Source organism: Pseudorca crassidens, chromosome 11 (assembly GCF_039906515.1).
Source record: "Pseudorca crassidens isolate mPseCra1 chromosome 11, mPseCra1.hap1, whole genome shotgun sequence".
In the NCBI taxonomy this organism is placed as follows: Eukaryota; Metazoa; Chordata; class Mammalia; order Artiodactyla; family Delphinidae; genus Pseudorca; species Pseudorca crassidens.
This window is the reverse complement of record NC_090306.1, coordinates 14711877-14732865: the sequence shown is the minus strand read 5'-3', so window position 1 is coordinate 14732865 and position 20989 is coordinate 14711877. Positions and strand designations below refer to the sequence as shown.

The window sequence follows — 20989 nt, the reverse complement described above, 5'->3', positions numbered from 1 at the left end:
CTTACTCAGCTGGGACTTACTCAGGAACAGGAATAGTGTCCTATTTCCTTTTGTGCTTCTGGTGTCTAACACAGGGTTTGGCACAAAGAATGGGCTCAACAAATACAAACTGAATAAAGAAATAGTCTTGCTTTTCATAAGACTGAAAAGTAGAAAATATGCTGTCCAGGAGTTCATACAATAAGTCATTGGAAGGGCCCTTTAAAAGTTATATTTCTTTAAGGAACCTCCATACTGTTCTCCGTAGTCGCTGTATCAATTTACATTCCCACCAACAGTGCAAGAGGGTTCCCTTTTCTCCACACCCTTTCCAGCCAGTATTAATTGTTTCAATAGAACTACCATATGACCCAGCAATCCCACTACTGGACATTTACTCTGAGAAAATCATAATTCAAAAAGAGTCATGTACCACAGTGTTCACTGCAGCTCTATTTACAATAGCCAGGACATGGGAGCAACCTAAGTGTCCACAAATAGATGAATGGATAAAGAAGATGTGGCACATATATACAATGGAATATTACTCAGCCATAAAAAGAAATGAAATTGAGTTATTTGCTCTGAGGTGGATGGACCTAGAGTCTGTCATACAGAGTGAAGTAAGTCAGAAAGAGAAAAACAAATACTGTATGTTTATATGGAATCTTAAAAAAAAAATGGTACTGATGAACCTAGTTGCAGGGCAGGAATAAAGAGGTAGACATAGAGAATGGACCTGAGGACATGGGGTGGGAGGGGAAAACTGGGGTAAAGTGAGAGAGTAGCATCGACATATATACACTACCAAATGTAAAATAGTTGGCTGGTGGGAAGCGGCACCATAGCACAGGGAGATGGGCTCGGTGCTTTGTGACCACCTAGAGGGGTGGGATAGGGAGGGTGGGAGGGAGTCTCAAGAGGCAGGGGATATGGGAACTTGTATGCATATGGCTGATTCGCTTTGCCGTGCAACAGAAACTAACATGGTATTGTGAAGAATTATACTCCAATAAAGATCTATTAAAAAAAAAGTCCTATTTCTTGAAAGCCAGACCTTAGTGTATGTTCATGAAGTGGATATGCATGGATTCATGACACTTGAATGCAAGAAAAGTCGAATGTCCAATTTCAATCTTATAGTTGGGTTTGGGAGTAATTCCTCCTCTGCTTGCAGAAGCAGCCCTCTCCGTGTTCCTGATGTTTCCTGCTTGTGGCAGAAATAGTGTGATGTCTCTGCCAGACGTTCGTTAGCTTCACTTGTCCCTACCTTCTAAGCACAAAAGTCACCATCTCCTGTCACTTGGGAATAAGCCAACTTAATTCGCTTCCACTGGATCCGAATCAGAAAAAAAATAAAACAAAACAGAACAACCTGTTAATTCTAGGACAAAGGATTCCAGAATTCAAAACTCTGCAGAATAAAAATAAAAGAACTCTGCTTTTTATTTTTGGGGTCTATCGGAGCAAAGGGAGAGATACTAATTTCTCAATAACTTTCTCTGTTAAAATTATTATCTCCAAATGGTAGGAAAGCCAAGATTTCATCATTAAATAATAGTAACTATCACTCTTTATAAGGATGCTTATTATTTGACATACAGTTATTTCTCTGTTTCTCTAGCACTGCACCATCAAGATTTTGAGCTCCTGGAGAGCAGGGACCATATTGCCTTTCAAATTCAAGAGTTCTGGGACAGGCGTGTTTTCAGGACAATGACCCGTAGTCTAACATTATAGGTATGGCTTATACTTTGTTTCACCAATGGCAGATGAATTCAGTGTGATTTAGATATTCTCATGTTCTGTACACCTTTGGAAGGAGTTTACTGTTGGCATCAGCAGAAGCTTCTCCACGGTCACTTTCCCAGGAGAAAGCTAATAGGGTGGGAATGCAGAAGAGGGGCATAGTTTTATTTGATGGATAGCATGCACAGATTTCTAACTCGGGATTTAGAGAGATGGCGATGACAGAGGGATTGCAAGGGAGTTTCTTGCATTCTGCTGACTCCATGAGGTATCTTCTCACCATAGCCATTCCAAACACCTTTTGGCTTCAGTGCATAAGAGCCATATTTTAATAATACAATTAAAAAGTTATTGTACATATTTTGAGTTTGGCTATAGGGTTGCCCATAATATTTTCAATTGCTACTGTGTTAACTGTAAAAATGCACTGTATTCCCCCGAATCATGTATCTTGGGGTAGATGTAAATTGCCTGTGTCTAATATCAAGTCTTGTGCTGTCTGTTCTTTGTGCCAGAAACTCCAGGGCATCCCAAGAATACGTGTGGTTGCGTGGGGAGAGCATCAAAGCGTCTCCAATACCTATTTGAAAAGCGTCACCTCCTTTTCTGTTATAATGTCATTTCCCAGAAAAATATCACTAATAATTTTACAGCTAAATTCCTTCGAATGCAGCACTCTGCTTAAAGATAAATGGATTTTATCTTTGTGGTTTTGCTTTTTCTAACATATTCATTGAACTCTAATAAGTAAAAATTTTTAAATGAATAGTTCAGCCACTTCTTTCTGCTGATTTTCTTCACTGTCAGGAAGCTACATGAGGCAACAAGATAGAGGTGAATAAAATTGAGGATCAGAATGAGGGAAACTGGAGAAGCAGGTAATTTATGTCCTCGACAAAGCACTTTCATTACGCAGAAAACTGTTACAGTTTTGTGCCAGTCACAGTAAAGCTGTGCTCTATCTTTATGATCAGACTTTTATAATCTTTTGACCTGGCAAGAAGTACCCTGACTTTCTAATTTTCTTGTTAGAACCCTATATCTCTTACAAGTCCTGGCCTCTTTTGATCTTTCCTAAGCAATGGTACCCATGGCAGTCCATGGAGCCAAACTCACCTTTTCCTATCATCCCCTAGACAAAAACAGAGATGGACTTTCTTTTCCAACCCTGGTTCATACTTACCTTGAGGAATTCAACCTCAGACACATGAATGGCATTTCTGACTTTGTTCAGGGCACAGCCTTCCCCTGTCCTTGGCCTCAGTCTTACTACTGCAGACTTTTCACAGTTATGTGTGTTGGAGACAAAGTGTAATGCCTTCTAATCCCTGAGGAGTGAGAGGCGGTGAGGGAAATTTGGCGGGAGGTATTTCAGTTCATCTTTGGGGGCTTTAAGTTCATGCTGCTTCTAAATAAGTACAATTCTTTTTACTTCTGTTTATTTTCTCTTTACTTGCCTCTTTTTGTGCTTGTAGTTGTTTATTTGTGGTTTGTTTATTATTACTTTTTAATTTGTTTCCTGCACAGGAAATCATTCTAATACATATAATGTGTGTTTTAAAAAAATGTGTTCTTGAAAAGTGTGTATTATTTGGAGCGTCTGTTTAATTTCTGCATTTGTTATGATACAAATCACATTGTATCTTACTCTGTGTTATCCAGCAGTTTGCTTTTACCATCCACCCATATTGTTCTGTGTACATTTGCTCCGTACTTCCAGCCATTCATGGTACTCCTTGGTGTGCATTTACCACAATTAACTTTTAATCCGTCAGTGGTGGACTTCTAAATTGAGATTAGCTTCCTGCTGAGACAAACAACACCACAGTGAACATCCTTGTACATGCTTCCTTCCAGACAAGTGTGAGAAATTTGGAAGGAAATACACCTAGGAATGGAATTGCTAAGACATATGGTATGCATACGTCTAATTTGACTAAATAGTCCAGACTGCTCTTGAGAACAGCAGCTTTTGTTTAATCTCCCACCAGCAATAATGTAGGAGAGTTCCTACACACACACACACACACACACACACACACACACACACACACACACACACAGGCATATACACACATGTACATGCACATATGGACTTGCACACTTGTACACATACACATCTTTACCAGAATTTACTTAAACCAACTTCTAATTTTTTGCCTTTTTTTAATAGCTGTAACATAAAACTAATGGTGGTTTTAATTTACATTTTTTTGATTGTTGCATGTTTTTCTTCATATTTGTTTTGGATTTCCTGTACTGTAGATTGCCTGTTTTTATACTTTGCCCATTTTTTAATTAGGATTGCTGTCTTCTGGCTGACTTAAGCAGCTTCTTCTGTCAAACTGAGTGTATTAGTAGAGAAGGATAAGATTTACTTCTCTTCTTTATAGCTTCCCACTCAAGACTTGTGTAATTTTATCATTCATCAACCACGTGAAGATAATTTTTAAAGATCTGTTAAAATTATAAGCATTAATGTTAAGTTGATTTATTAAGAAGTTGTACAGTTGTTTCTTCTTCTTTTTTTTTTTTTGATCCTATCCACTTGTAGGCAACTTGGCAATATAAATAGGAATGGAGCTGTTAAGACTTTCTTTGTTAGGACAAGTTCCTTCAATTATCAGAAGGTAAAGGGAGAATAAAGTTTGCGTCTGATCCCACTTCTGCATAATGAATAGCTGATCATCTGCTCCACTGTGATAGGAATGGAAGTGGGTCTTTCCAAGCATCCTCTCTGAAATTAGGTGTTGCTCAAGCTCATCCTTTGGATCCAGCCCCTCATATATACTCCTTCTAATTTCTGTCTTATGGACTTAGGAGTAATAGGGAAAATAGAACAAAATGTGAAAATAACCTGGACCAGGACTATAGTGTTAATTAATGCTGCATGATTTTGAAAAAGGCGCTCAAATTCTCAGGGCCTCATTTTAGTTTCCCAATCTATAAAGGAAGAAATAAAGCCATATGATGGTAACAGTCTCTTAGCCAAAAACCAAAAACAAAGTCAAAAATATTATTGAACTCTTCAAATTATTTCCAAACTTATAAGGGCTTACCAGCGGAAGCCTTTAACATGAATTTTTCAAGACAAGAATGGAATCAGTTGTAAGGAAACACCAGTGTAAGGGAGAATTCTTTGTAGAGCATATGACTAACGAAAATATTTTAACACTGTAGATAAATAACCATTACCTAATAGCCTTGACATTACTCTGTAACGGATTTTTGAGCACATGTGTCGTATTTTTATGTCAGAATTCTGAAGCCCATTATATACGAATAGAAATTCTTAACTCCCTGAAGATATGTATGGACCTCTTATGTAAAATGGTTACTTTTTTAGCCTACACTAGACTTTCTGTGTTCGGTGGAATGTTAGTAAGTTTTACTTGAAAGAGGACCCCCTGAATAAACATATTTTTTCAGCAAATATTTATTCCCTACCATGTGTCAGGTATTATTTAGTTGCTAACGATGTTCTGGTAAATAATATAAACAAGGGTTGGTATTCTAGTGTAGGAAATCAGAATCTTAAAAATTCAAATTGTGATGGTTACTATGAAGGAAATAGAGCTGGTGATGTGGGACAACTGGGAAGGGCCAGTTCTCGAGAAGGGTTTCAGAAAGATGATATTTGAGCTGAGGCTTGAAGGATGAAGAAAAGCTAATGACAAGAAGAGCTGAAGATATGTTTTTAAGCAGAGGAAACGTCAAGAACCAGTCCTTCATGTAGGAAAGGGCTTGGCAAGGAAAAGGTAGAGAAGGAAGCCTAGTGAACAGAAGAGTGATGGGCAAGGAGGAGTGTGGTGGTTGATAAGGTTTGAGAGTGTGGCTCAGGCTAGAGGTCATAAGGCCTTTTGGACAAATTTATGAAGATTGGACTTTAAGAACATTAAACCCATTGGTATGCTTTAGGGGTAAGCAGGGAATCAATTTATGTTTTTAAAAGCTCATTTGGCTACTTTGTTGGAATGGTTATGAGTCCAAGAGTGGAAGCAGAGATGTCAATTAGGAAGATATTGCAGGACTCCTGCGAGACAGGATGGCGCCATGGGCTACAGTAGTAGCAGCCATGGTGGAGGGAAGTAGACAGATATTCTTTTAGAGGTCAAACTCATAGACCTTGCAGATAGGTTAGATATGGATGGTGAGGGGAAAAGGGAGGAATCAAAAATGATTCCAGAAAATACTCAACTAAATAATTTTTTTAGTGGCCAACTATCTCTGAGCCTTTAATGTACATCGAGACTCTCCAAGTGCGGCATGCACAGCATATTCGAACTTCTTTGCCCATGAAATCCCATGCACATCCTTTGTCCCTGCATTTTTAGATTGACATTCACCTCTTGATGCCTTGAAAAATTAAAATATCTAGTGGAAAAAGTATCTATTTAAAAGAAAGATTAATAGAGTTTATTTTCTTTCTTCAATGTATTCATTCGTTTAACCATCATCTACATATTCAGCAAATATCTACTAAACACTCATTATGTTTCAGACTCTGTAATGGGATCACCAAAGTCAGTAAGACAGGATCCTTCAGGCTACATCTATAAAGAACTATTTTTTGAAGATTAATTTAAAAGAAGGAATTGAGTGACGGGAAGATAAAAAGGAAGCAGAGTTAGTAATAGGTCCATGAGAATATTTTGCAAAAGAGTTTTGGAAGAGAGTTAAATAAATTTGCAGTAACATAAGGGAGGATCTTGGGACCGCAGTCCCTTGGAAAGGAGGAAGTTGAGACACATATATGGATGGGCTAGGCCAGGTCAGATTATTCTACAAAGTCCAGAAGGGTTTGATACACGGTGTTCTTGGGTGAAATGAATAGTGTGACTATGGATGTTGGCAAGTGGTTAGAAGTACATCCTAGGCCAAGCTAAGTTAATGCAACTTAACTCAAAATTTCCAGTCAAATTCCCTGTGAATAGATGTGTGCTGAGAGTCAATGGTGGTCCCAACAAAATGTATTGAATGGTACCATGTAACTACAAAGAGCCACTGTCATCATATCTTCTTCTATATTGTGAGGTCTTGCCATTAGAAATTATGGTGCACTGCAAGAATTTCTAGAAATTCTGAAGAGATCAGTTTGACCTATGAGTTTCAGTGCTAGACATGGTGAATTTAATTCCAAACAAACGCTACGGACCCTTCTTGAACTTTAGGCATGTGCTATGCTATAATAATAATTTGGCAAAAGAGTCCTGATTTTCCATTATTGTTATTTTCTAATATATCCAGAAGAATTTGAGCTTTGTTGAAGATTGTTTATCCAAGAATGAGGTATAAAAAGAAGTACTGATGTGAACATAGGAAATACTCATTAGGAAACATTGGGTTACTGTTCAGGTATCTCTACTAAAGAATATAATGTTTATGGAATTTTCCCCTTACTTCACTCTCTCATGCCATGACTCCCTCTGAACAGAGGGCTGCATTTGCATGTGGTTAGGGTCACAGATCACGTTCCTAGGGAATAAAAAAATTGGATCTGTCGAATTAGTAAATCCTATTCACACCATAAATTCTTTTTTATTCATATGAATTTGGAGCATGAACATGGTGCTTGCAAAGTGAGGGCACTTTACATATTCTGAAATAAGAATAAAAAGTGACTAGGGAGATAAGAACAGTATGATAAGAATTACATTTATGTAATAAAATTAATTCAGGAAACCTGTTGCATTTATAACCTAGAAGAGGTTGTCCTTTTTCAAGGGAGTTAAAATGGACTGAAATATATAGAAAAATTACTTGAAATCCTTGCAAACACATTTTTTATGTAGCTCTACAAAATATATTTATTTATTTAAAATAATGACTTATCTAAGTGAACAAAAGCATATACTGAGTAAATGCCAGATGGTCATCATACTAAAACAAAAGTCCTGCCTGGTATCAGAAATCGCCTTCAGATGAATGAACATGTATCCGTATCTTCCATTTGCCCCTCCAGATCTGTTCTCTTCCCTTCACCCCCCTACTATTGGCCTTGGGAGGCAGATGTGCATAGACTATTAATGGACTCCCTTGCCCTCTCATTTTTGATTGGGTTTGCCAATGGAGGGCTCTGACAGAAACCAGAAGCAGGAGAAGAATATTTATGCCCTTGACTCTCTTCCTGGGGGGTTTCCTTGGACTGGAACGTTCCTTCACAGAAGGGTATAGCCCTTCTTCTGGTGACCCATTATATTGACTCCTCCTTCCAGGTTCTAGTGACTGCTCCCTAACCTTGACCTAAAGATGTAAACTGCTCTCATGTTATTTCGCTGTCCCTTGTGTTCCCACATCTTTGTGGATAATCCCTTCATTATACTCTCTTTGAACTATCATATCTGTATTTGTCATCTGTTTCCTGTTGGGACATTGACTGATTAAATCTGAAAATAAATCTTGTCCCTGGAGGCTCCTAAAGGGATCTACTTCATGTGACATATAATAAGATCTCAAGAATGTATTGCCAGGAAAATTATATTCTCCTGGCATTATAGGAATTATATTCTTATCGTATGCCAGACACTATGAAAGATCTTTAAAATGCAAAACGGTATTTCCAAATCAGAGATATTTGTAAATTAGAATTCCTGAAAGATAGAGAGCTTTGGTTGGATTGAGGAAATGATGCTTCAGATACTCTCTCTTATCTTTAGGAAATGTTGCTTGTGAAGCTCTGGCCAACCTGAGAGACTTACGGAAGCTCTCCTCTCTTCAACATTTATTTATTTGTGAACGATTTATTGCTCACACATTGTATGTAAAACATCACGCATTTAACCCCTATTTAACAAATGGAACAATTGGGTATCAAAGAAGTTATATATTTTATCCTTGCCTTATGTCACAAAAGTAGTAATTGGTAGAATCAGGACTTGAACTTATTCTAACTCAAAATTTCATAGATTTCCATTACACTGTGTATGAATGAAACAAAAAATCCCTTCCTTAGTATATTAGAGTAAGAGGACAAACACACGCGTCTAATATTCAAATTAGGATGGAAAAGTTTCAAGGCAAAATTAGAGCTAGAATGTGTTTACATATAGGAAATGTAGAGAGCACTTTTGGTGAAGCTTCTCTTGGCTTTTTGGAAAAGGTGGTTAAGTCCAGTCCTAAAGTCCTGTTTAGCCATGTTAGATCCATGGAAGGTATAGGGGCACTCAGGCCATGGGAGACCTTGGAATGCTAAGCCAGGGAATTTGAAATGGATCTCCTAGTCAATAGGTATTGTTTAAAAGTATTTGATCAAGATTGTGTGTAACACAATGAATAATCAGTTAAGGTTTATGAAAATTAATTTGGTAGAACTTCAGAGAATAGATTGGAGATTTAAGAAAGAAAATAAAGGCAGGTCAGTTAGAAAACTTGATACATGAGAAGTGACAAGAATTAATGATAAGGTGACAAAGGGAATAAATAAGAAAAATGCAGGAACAGAAATAAAAAGATGCAATGACTAATTGGATTTTAGGAAATAGGAAAGAAGTTAAAGATGCCCGAAGTTTTGACCTTGAATTAATGGTAAGATAGTGCTTGTAAGAGCAGGAAAAAAAAAAAAAAGAAAGTAATTTTCTTGAAGGACAGAGAGGTAGGAAAGAATAAAAAGTTAGTTCTGAAAATGTTGATTTTGACACTGTAAGGTAAAACTTGTAGGTAATATTGGAATGTAGAAATGAAGCACAAAGTCAAGTTGATTGGAGTCATCTGTATGATTATTTAGTAGATGTCTTTTCTTCATTTATAGAACATGGGTGGTCAGGGTTGGAGGGATGGTGGGAGGGAGTGTGGATCAAGGGGGAGCAGTGTCAAGACAGGACATCCTTGGAGGTCAAGTCACACCGGGAGATGTGTTTATGCAAAGCTGCTCTGGCAGAGTGTGGTCAAGGTTGTATCTTAGAATATAGTGCTTAGTGACAAGTTCAATAATAACATAAAAATAGAAAAATAATTAGCAAGTTTGGTAGCTAAGAGGGAAGAGAAAAAGATGCACATGCTATAAAAAAAAATACTGTTTTGAAGAGCTACTTAGTCATAGGTATGGCTAGTGAGTAGCCAGTACTGTTGTACCGGAATATTGTGATGAATATTGTGAAGAATAGGGTGGTTGCTGAAAACCTTGGTGAATGAGGGTGATCATGTAAAAAGAAGAGGACAGAGAACTTAGGTTTGGAGGATGCCTATGTTTGAGCATGGGGTACAGTGGAGGAGGAAAAATGAAAAGAATCAGAGAAGGAGGATACTAAGATGCAGTTACAACTGAGGAAAGAAAAGTTTTTCAGGATAAAGAAATAGTCAAGTTCTCATGATGCTAACTGACGGAAGGTCATTGAAATGAACAATGATGATATTGAAAACTTTCGAGAATGGATTTTCAATATACTGTTGGACTGGAAGGCAGAAGGTGCAGAGTAAAGGCAGCATGATGTGGTGTAAAGGGCAGGAGTTCTGAAGTGTGACAGACCTGAATTGGAATCCTAGTTCTGTCACTTGCTAGCTGTATCAATTTGGCAAAATTACTTAGGAATACTCTTAGTTTCCTAAGCTGTAAAAAATAATTCCCAGTTGTATGATTCTTATAAGGATTCAATGAGGCAGGTGAAATTGCTTGGTAGAATGCCTAAAACATAAAAGACTCTTAATTAAATCCATTCCTTTAAGAAAATATTAAGTGGTAAGGAAGCAGAAAAAAATTAAGAATAGGATAATCTTTTGAAAAGTTTCATGGTGAAAGGACCTGAGAGATTCGTAGGGAAGATTTTTTTAGGATAATTGGAACTGAGTATGTTTGCTTATAGAGGAGAGGAACCAAGAGGGGATAACGAAAGTGAGGGGTCAAGCATAAAAAATAGCTGATGAATCAAGAGCCTGGATGACAGAAGATCAAGGATTTAGTCAGGTGCACAGGAAGAAGAATTAGTCTCAGAAAGGAACATACACTGCTTTGGTGACTATTTGGAGGGAGAAGACAATAAATATGTTTTTAAGTGCAGAGAAAAGAAGCTGTAGGAGCTCTTTTTGAAAGCATGTGTCTTCTTAGTAAAGAACAAAGTCATTTACTAAGTGAAAGAATGATGAAGTAGAGCTTGAGTAGAGCAGAAAAATTTGAAAGCATATCATGAAGAAGGCCACGGGAGTCAATAGAAAAGAATAAATTGATTGCTCATCAGGAATGAGAGATCAGTGACTGATGTGGAGTTGAGATAGATAGGTTTTGTAAGCAGACAGGGTAGGGGGTCCCCGGGGAAAGAAAACCAGGTGTAGCTTTCTTGACATAAGAGAAGTCATATTTTGCCTAAGGCATTTCATGATCTAAGCCTGGCCACATGCTTGCCCTTGTCTCAGCAATTCATGATCTTAAGGGAACAAAAGAATGCAGAAACAAGTGATTGTTATCAGACAAGAGAAGTAACAATCGCAAAGATAACTTATTAGACACCCAGTTCTCTTTCAATGGTAAAGACTAGCCTAAAGCACAGTCTTGAGCTGTTTGCAGAATTTAAATCCCCCCTCAACCATCAGATCAACTGGAATCTAAGGGATGATGAGGTTGACCTTTTCTGATCCTCCTGGCATTACTTCAGTCAACTAAAGCTTGGACTCAGTGGACCTCTGCCCCAATTCTATGCTGAATTCTCCTCTGCTCAAGCCCCTTCATGAATATGCATGTACCATTAGCTTAAAACTCCCAATTTTGCTGTCCAGGGAGACACTGATTTGGGAAGGATCCCTGGTGTTCTCCTTAACTGCTGAAAGTAATGATAAATCCTTCCTTATCCAGATCTTTGGCTTGGTTGTGTCTATTGGCTTGATACCCACCAAGAGGCTAACCCAGTTTTCAGATAACAAAGGGTGTAGTTGGGTCTTGTACACTGTGGTGAAGGTCCCAACAAAGAAGAAAGATTGAAGCCTGTTTTAGCTTCAAGGCACGCCTGAGGCTAAGGCACATCCCAGAACAGCCGGGACTCACCCTGACATAGGGGGACGTTGCAGGGTGTACACCCCTCCACGGATCTCTGAGCAGAACATGAGATGGTCATTTGACTAACGCTCTGAACTAGCACCCCAAAGGGAAGGGCAAAAAATCTTTGACAGAGGATCATGTAAAATTGACCCAAAATACTGTACATGACTTTTGGAGAACTTGATTTTCTTCAACTTGTTGGAGGAAACATCTCTCTCCATTTGGAGTGGGAAAAGAGCAAAGGTTTTCATCAGAGCAGGAGGCAGCCAATAGCAGCTTCAGAATGCAATCAACTGCCTTATAATGAAGAGTCCCAACCTCAGCCTTGGGAATCGGCAGAGGAATACATCGTTCCTAAAGAGGCAGCAAGTAGTTATGGTCTACAAAGTCTTAAGGCTAGTTAAGCCTACCATGCTTTATGTACCTAGTATCATGATTTACTTGTTCATTTGCTCATTAATTCACTGAGTACCTACCATATGACAGACAGTAATGGACTAGATACTTGGGATAGACGAGGTCCGGATTCTGATGGAGCTAACATTCCAGCTGGAAATAGGATTGGGGGAGAGAATACTGGAATATTAAAAAAATATCACACTGAGTCTTCAGAATCTCAAGGATTTTGTGTGTATGTGTGTATATGCCTGGGCACATAGTGCAGGTTTAAATGTAAGAGTGTGTGTGTGTGTGTGTGTGTGTGTGTGTGTGTGTGTGTGAGATAAAGGTTCCGAGAAAAGGTAGTAACTGTAGATTTTCCTGGCTATGCCAGCCTCCATATAAAGAAAGTAACTACCAAATAATATTGTTGTGGGAATGCTTTTAGGTATAGGGTAGCATAAGTTAGTGAAATACCTTTTTTACTCGTTTTGTTTTAAGGTTTGTTGCCTATCAAAGAAAAAATTTGATATTCAATATTGTCAAGATTACTGTGGTGAGCTAAATACTTTTATGCTACCAACTGGATTATAAATTGTTAAATCTTTCTGGAAAGCAATTTGGCAATATGTATTAAGAGCATCAATATGTTCATCTGTTTTCAACATGTGATTATAGGGAATTTATCTTAAGGGAAATAATGTATAATGTGGGCAAAGCTTTATGCACAGAGATACTATAGCCTAATTAATAACAAAAATAAAATGCTAAAATTTTAAATTATGCATGAATAGAGAAATGGTTGTCTTGTTATTGTGTATGAATATCATGTAAATAATTAAAATTATGTGCTCAAGGGGTTTTAATGACATGGACAATATTTATGATATAGGAGGTTATACAAAAAGAACAGGATGCAAATTTTTATATACTGTATATCCTTAGTATTTAAAACAATTCTATAAAATTGGGTGGAAGGAAATTGGCCAACATGCTTTATACTTTAAGCATTTTCTATGATTTGCACATGTGACTTTTATATCCAGAAATACCAATAAATATTATTTTTAAAACCCTGTGTTAAAGTGGGTGTTAAATGCTTCTGTGATTGTTCCATAAAACATTAAGCCTTACTGTGGAATGATCTGGAAAATCAACACATATATAACCATAATATGAATTCAAATTTTTGCAAAATAATTTGTCAGATGGGTATATTTTAGGGCAATGAGAGCAATTTTCCTTGCTGTTTTTCTTTAGAAAGATTTTTCTTAATTTTTTAACATGACAGATGAAGGCCTGTCCTTGGTCTGTGCATGGTGAACCCAGTGAAGTAGTAGAAATGGCCTTTAATAGACAATAGGAAATGATTTCAGTTAATAGAAATAAAGGTGTGTTAGTTTAAGATTAGAACAATATACTTAAAATGTGGTCCTAGAGTCCCTTTCATTGGAATCATCACCAATAATTGTTTAAAATGTAGATTTTTCTGACCTATTAAATCAGAATCTGAGGATGGGTACTGACTGGAAAGTTATAGTTTTAATGATACACCTTAGGTAATCCTCCTGAGATTCTCTAAGATCTACAAGTTGAGGAAAAGAAGTTTGAGATTTAGACATTTTTGCCTAGGATCCTTAATAAACACTTGCTCCAATGTTTATTAAGTAAAATTAGACCTTTTTTCAATTGCATGGATCCAAACTATAAAGCACTTTGCTTCCCTGATAAGTTGGACTTGGGGGCTGGGGCCCATCTGCTGCTCGACTGCAATCTTATTAGAGAGGTTTAGATTTGGATTTCTCTGAGAGTAGACACAAGTGGTCAGTAACATTGCTGGGACTAGTGATAGGGACATCTTGGCTAGAAAACAGCAGCCCACCTGTTCCAGTTCCTTTGGGGGTATCCTTTGGGTGAAATGCTTGCCTAGGGCATTTAAGTCATTGCAGGGTAGAGTTCACAAGTCTCAAGGAAGCAGGCCTCCGCAGAGAGCTGCAATACCCTAGAGGTTAAGAGTGTTAGAGGTAGTCACACCCACCACCTACTATGTGCCTGTGTGAATTAACCAGCTCAGGTCTTAGATTCTTCTCATGTAAAATGGGGTTACTACTAGTAGCAGCCTAATGATGAGAAATTGTGTGTAAATCATCTAGCACAAGGTCCAGCATGAAATAAGCACTTATATATGCTTGTAGTGATGACTTCACAAGAGCTGGACTATATAAGCTTGGGAGTCAAGCTTTTCCAGTTGATTCTTCGAAGACCATGTTAGGTATCAGAAAAGCCTGGGGACTGGAGTAATTCCAGATTATTGTGTGTTTGGGGGGGATGGCTATGGATCCAATAGTCCTTCATATGAGCTAGATTTTTAATATCTGTTGGTTTCATGGAACATCCAACCTTAATGTTACTTATTGAAATCTACCGGCTCAGGGTTGGTGTGGGACTGAACTGAGTCAGGTGAAGTCTCATTCGCAGAATGACTTTCATTTACATGCCTTCTCCAGTTACAAAGAAAGTCAAAAGTCATTCCTGTACACACACACAAGCACACACACATACACAGCCTTAAGCCTGGCCACCTCTATTAATACTTCTGGGGTGCCACATTCTATAAAACCATTTTAGGTTCTAAAAGTGTTTCTGGCTTTATGGTGGTCCCTACCATTAAATACATTTCCATCATCATTTTCTTGACTTACTGGTAAATATTCCTTGAATAAAATGATTTGGTAGACTTGTCCCTAATTTAAACTTGCATCTGGAATTCCCTGGAGGTCCAGTGGTTAGGACTCTGCGCTTTCACTGCCAAAGGCTCAGGTTCAATGCCTGGTCGGTGAACCAAGTTCCCACAAGCTGTGTGATGTGACCAATTATCCCCCCCTGAAAAGAAACAAACAAAAAAACCCCCCAAAACTTGCATCTGCAAAGTGACAGGCATGTCTAGTGGCTTCTCAACTTTAGGCAAATAACCTCTGCCACCCTCCCCGCCCCCCTGAAACAAAGTAATCAGGTCAAGACAGTTACCATGAGCAAAAATCCTTTATCTAATCCAGTTGCCTAACACACTTCTTGAATAAACGACGTATCCTAATTTAGGATACATCACCAGATTCAAGTCAGAGAGTATCCTCTGCCAGTCCATATGAGTGCGGGTCACTGGAAGATCTCTTCGTAGAATTCTTCTTAGGGCTTCGTTTGATAACTCCTGTAATTCTTCTAAGACTGCAGCTTGAAATTTATTCTCTTGCTCTTCCACAAGCCTTGCGAAATTTAGAGCCAGTTGAGCTGGGTTAACTACTTCCAAGCTTTCTTTCAGGTCCTTGGAGATTTCGACATGAAGGTTGACACATCTGAAGAAGTGAGCTTGCACAAAAATTCTCCCTGTTACCTGGGTTAGAAATGGATTGACTTGGAAAATCCATTTCGATTTCCAAAGGCCATTCCAGTAATCTCCCTTTTCGTAGCTGTGATCTTCAATGCAAGCGATCAAGAACTCTTTATTTTTCACCGTTTTTCTCAGCACATTGCAGTTCCCCGTTGGATAGTGGTCATTCACATACAGCTTTAAGGCGCACAGAACAACAGTCCTCAGGTACTCCGTTTCATTCAGAATGATGCCGTGACTTTGGATGTCTTTTAACTGGTTTTGAAGCAGGTCGAATTTGAAAGAAAGTTTGCTCTGGTGGTCAAAAAATCGGTAGTTACTCACTACGTTGTGGTGAGACAGGAGGACCGTATTCCCATTGATGGAGAGTGGGACATAATATTTTTGGCAGTGTTGGTGGCCTGCACACTCACCTAGATGGTGCATGAGTTTTTCATCACGGATAAGCAGACAGAGATCATCAAAGACATTTACAAATTCCCCTGGAGGAGCCTGCATTAACAGTCTGAGAATTACTTTTTCTTTCTCTTTCTTACTCAGATCGCTAAGTGACATGTTTGGTTGTAGCAGAAGCAGAGCTTCTGAAATAAAGAGTGTTCAAAGATGAGAAAACATTCCATGGGACAACCTTCCCATCAAGGTGTTACACATTCAGCTTAAGATTACCATGTCTGACCATGAAAAAACAGGTTGTCTGGCAAGCTCTGAGTCTCCTGATGAAGTCATAAAGAAGCTTTCTCTATGAGGTATGGAACTTTCAGTGATATCACATTAGGTGTTCAGACCAGAAGAAAAACATGATAGTCACCTGACAGCATGGTGCGCAGCCAACCAGCTATAAGAATTTTGAAGATTTTAAGAACTTAGCCTCCAGAACAGCCTTCTTCAAAAGTGGTGTGTCTCTGTGTGCATTATATGTTGTCAGGGATCTAGAGAAGCAGCCCAGAGTTTCTAGAGAGTGTCTGGCAACCCTTTGCACCTTTTGGGGACCACGATGGCATTGATGTATAATCAGGCCCTCAGAATAACTGTCCCCAACCCAGTGGAAGCACGCTATGCTGAAAGGTTTGAGGGGTTTAAACAAAACAGTAAAAATAAAATGAGGTACGATGGCAGTTCATGGGAAAATGCCAGACAGCAAGAGATGCCTCATTTATAAACATTGTGGGTTTGGAAATGGTCATAACGTAAGTAAGAAACCAGAAAGTTTTAAGGGCAGTGAAGTGAAGAGACCACATGTTACATATGGTTTCTGTGGGATTTAAGTGTTGAGCTAACTCCAAAGAACAAAGGCAACAAACCACTGTGTTTTCTGCTTTCTTTCTAGAAAAGGGGCAGTGGCATCCGTGGATGAGTTTCAAGAAATCCCTCTCCTGCAAAGGGGCAGAGTTAATTATATTTGGAACTTGTGGCAACTCATAATGGGGAGAAACTTCTAAGCGAGGAGAAACGGAACTACAGGTCATGAAAATATGGAGAACAAATATCCACTCAGAGTGCTTTCTGTTCCTCTTTCCTCTTTTGATTTATCCCCTTTCCTTGATTCTTTTCTCATTCTTTTTGAAGAGTCCTGAACTTAAGTTTCTCTCATTTAAGCAAAAACTGCTTCCTTCCCTTTCTGCCCTGAGCTTTTCTGAGTTTCCCTAGCTTCCTGTATCTTTTTCTTATAATAACGTGAGCTTTGCCGTATTAAGTCATTGCCATTAGTTTGAAGGGTTTCCAATTAGTTCTAACAATCTGAAATTGAGTGTGTTGTTGAACAATTTTTACCAGTACCTTTCACGATTTTATAGACAGTCATGTTAATTCTTCTTAACCTTAGTTTTTCAATTTGAAGTGTCCTAATTTTTGTAGTTTCTCTGTAGATAATAAGCAAGCTTGATTGTTTTTGTCTTCTCTTTCATACTAAATAGACACCATGACATTTTTTTTTACTCTTTTCTATGGTCCTTAAAATGTTGCTTTTTTGGGGCATGTGTGTAGCCTGACATTTGGCTAATGTAGTGGTAATAATCATATCAGACATGGTTTGAACTCATTTAATGCCCCCACCTTCTGGAAGTATTAATTTGACCACTTTTCAGATGAGGAAACTAATGCTGAGAGAGATCAAGTGTTGATGTTCAGTTGTCTCCCAAGTTCACGTCTTCAGAAGATAGACTGTATTTCCCAAGTAATAGCTTGATTTCTCAAATGTTAATTTTTATTGTTTTCCTGTAATTTTTATTGTGTTATACCCTTTCATACCTTTAGCACAGAGCAGTGCCTACTTAGTTTTTTAAAAATATTATTTATCATAAAATTGTTTTCTCATTTAAGCCTGTGATAGACTCTCCTCTGAAAATAAAAACGTTGATCTGAAGAGAGGTAAAATATTCTTTAGTCATTTTAAGTACTTAATGACTTTCTGTGAGAATTTCCTTAACTTCTTTTTTTTGGTGTCCTTTCGTACATGGTTTTTGTCCATGGTTCGGGATGACTTTAAATATGGAAAAATTACCCTAGAAAAAACTCTGAAATTACTTGAAAAATTAGATATTCGGTGCAATACTATTCACGTGAAGTATATTTTTAAGGTGAGATAATATCCGCCCTCTGAACACCCCACCCTAGGAAGGACTTAATCCAATATTGGAAAATGTCGATAACTACTTGGATGCTTTCTGAAGAAAATACATATGAAAGATTAGTCTCTTAAGAATTAAAGCAATTAATTATGCTAAATATATTTATAATCAAGACAAAGAGTTTAGGTAAGACGTAAAATGAGTTGTTGATAAAATTTGAAATCATGCCAGGTTATTAGTTTAGAACAATCTGCTGAGAATGCCGGAATGTTCACATCAGATTAGGACTGGTCATCTGATTAGATCAAATCATATAAATGATGAAATGGTAAGTGGATTGGATGTTAGTGATTTATAGAAGGAATGGGCAATCTTCAGAAAAATTGCATTTTTCTCACCTCAAAGCAGACAAGCCGTAAATTCTCTTTGTTTAAAGAAGAATTAGTAGGAAGGGAACCTGGATCAAGTCTGTCCCTAGAGGACAAAGGGAAAGCTCATGAAAAACAAAAGAAAAAACCAAGAGATAGCTGAGTTTTGCACTAGGAAGATATCAGATTTCTTGGTGAGTCAGGCAAGAACACTAGACTGGCCAGCTCAGATAGTTAGGAAGATAGGCATCCTGAATATGATTTTGTTTCTTGAAAGTGAGTAGCCAGATAACACAATCTTGTTGAAATTGTTACCAACTAACACAAACCGGGAAGCTTGTGTTACCTTACCTGCGAGCTACTCAGTTAGCCTGATACAGTTTTAGGGATGTTGGCAGACGCAGGTTTCCAGTTCAGAGAAAGAAGACAGCTTGGCACTCACAAAAATAGCACCTGCCAGTGTATCGACATTTTGGTGCCATGTCTCCTAGCCCCGTTCCCAAAGTGTGATGTGAGGAGGCTCAGGTGACATGTGCGCGCGCGGTGGGTGGCATTACCTGAGAGGGACCTCAAGTTTAGAAAGCCAGAGCTTTTTTTATGGGCTGTAGGCCTGTCTGATCTTTGCCCTGGAGGCTGTCATTATCATTATTATCCTGGACAGTAAACAAACCTGCAGTTTTCCTCTGGAGGGAGATACTATCTCTTCATTACGTAAAACATCCTTGAAGAGCTAGTCCTGAAGAAAGGTGGTTGGTGCCTCTGCTTAGAAAATAAGCAGAAACACACAGCAGACCCTACAAGCATTTTTCTCAATAAGATTTAGCCCTCATGTTTACGAACCACAAAGAGGAGCTTCGAAAAAGAAAAGCTGTACTTCTCAGGAGACTGCAGTAAAAGACAAAGAATTCAGAGCTGTTTCTATGAATCCAAGTAGCTTGTGCTGCAATAAGCTATCAGAATTTTAATCAATTCATGTCTAATACCACAAGTGAAGAACACAAGTTTCTGTGAAAGACCTTTACACATAGAATTTTCCCTCGGTGGTATTGCCCGAAGGGAGAAAGAGCTATCTGCTTTCAGGTTTAATGAAATTCACATTCAACACAATATAGAGGTAGTAATATGCTAAATCTGTATCAAATGTGAAATATTGAAAATCTTATTTAGTGATTATCAGGTTGCTTTGAATTATCTGCAAGATAGAGATAGTTGTTTGAAATCCACTTGAGTAAAATGCATGCCATATTGAAAAGCGTCATGTAGAATGCTAAACAGTTATAACAAGTAAATAAGTAGCTCATTAACTGAAATTTATGGTTATCTGGACATAGCAGGATTGAAGGTCTATTTTGTTTAGTTAAGCCTTTTTAAAGTAGCTATGAAAACAATGTTAATTATAGAAATTAGAGGGGCAGAGTTTGCTTAGAATACTTCAAAAAACCCTTTAAAATGAACTCAAATACTTTAGAAGCATAAATTACATATAAACAAGGCTGATGATTATGATAAACCATTCTGTTCTATTAAAATAATTCCCCTGGGCCCTCTAATAGAAAATACTTTTTTGCCTTAGGCTAAGTTGCTGTGTATGCATTAAAATGTTGATTAAGTAATATGCTCAGGGAAAATGTATTGGCTAACTGAATTTTCTGGAAAGGTGAAGACCAAGTTTAAACATCTGACTCTTTTGCTTTAACTTTTGTTGCTAATCTTTCCACACTTCAGGGTACACATTTTAGCCAGAGCAAATAAAATGAATCATGATGAATCTTTGTTTTTGGTGGCCACACACACAAAAAATGCTCAGCTGTTGTCATTAGCAAGCTCAGTGGATGTGGAGATTGTTCAGTCTATTAGATTCTAGTTGTACTTGGCAAGCCAGAAATCTCTGAGCAAATGTCTTAACCTGCAGAACGGGGATACTAGTATAGTTATTTTGCAGGATGGTTCTGAATATTAAATAAGATATCGTTTGTGAATGTACCTAGTACCAAGCTAGGCATAAAGTAGGCACTCGATAACTATTAGTTGAAGCTACTTGATGATCATTCAAAAAAATATAGAAAATTACAGTACATTCATTGATTTCCTAAGAAGCTGACATAAATTCTGACATGAATTTATTTTCTAAGGTGAAATTTTATTATAAAATTTGAATAAAGATCATGTAAATTTATGACACTGTCAAAATATTGTAAACTTCTTTTTACAAAATTAATTATTGAGTCATGGCTTGAGCAGCAGTTCTCTAAGTTTCTTTTTTATCCCTTTACTAAAATTTTTTTTGATTGCTTTATTATTATCTTTAATTTGTAGCATGTCAGCTATTTTTAGGAAATATTATGTGCCATTTCAATACATATTGCTAGTCTTAGATTACACTCTTGATTTTTGCTGAGTATGAAATAGTATCGTCTTCAATTTCAAGAATTTTTATTATTATAGGACTAACCTTAAGTTTTCAAATTCTCTAAGCAGTTAGCAACCATTATTAAATCTGCAGTATGTGCATGGCACTCTGTTAGAAACAGCAGATTGTAAAAAATAAACTGTATGTCTCTTTTAAGGAGAAAAGAAATACAGAAATTATTGTTTT

At 37.7% G+C, this 20989-nt stretch overlaps 2 protein-coding genes across 2 annotated transcripts in view; one reads left to right on the top strand and one right to left on the bottom strand.

Annotated features, from left to right (window-relative positions):
- Nucleotides 1–15113: 15113 nt before the first annotated feature.
- On the bottom strand, nucleotides 15114–16013 carry CAPZA3 (capping actin protein of muscle Z-line subunit alpha 3). Its single transcript, XM_067698640.1, has one exon. The coding sequence runs from the start codon at nucleotides 16011–16013 to the stop codon at nucleotides 15114–15116; it is 900 nt and encodes a 299-aa protein (XP_067554741.1).
- A 917-nt stretch (nucleotides 16014–16930) lies between these two features.
- The window catches only part of PLCZ1 (phospholipase C zeta 1), a 42155-nt gene continuing 38096 nt past the window's right edge, over nucleotides 16931–20989 (top strand). The window contains exons 1-2 of the mRNA XM_067698639.1: nucleotides 16931–16941; nucleotides 17911–18034. Coding sequence (XP_067554740.1) covers nucleotides 16931–16941; nucleotides 17911–18034 — 135 coding nt within the window. The remainder of the gene's footprint in view (nucleotides 16942–17910; nucleotides 18035–20989) is intronic.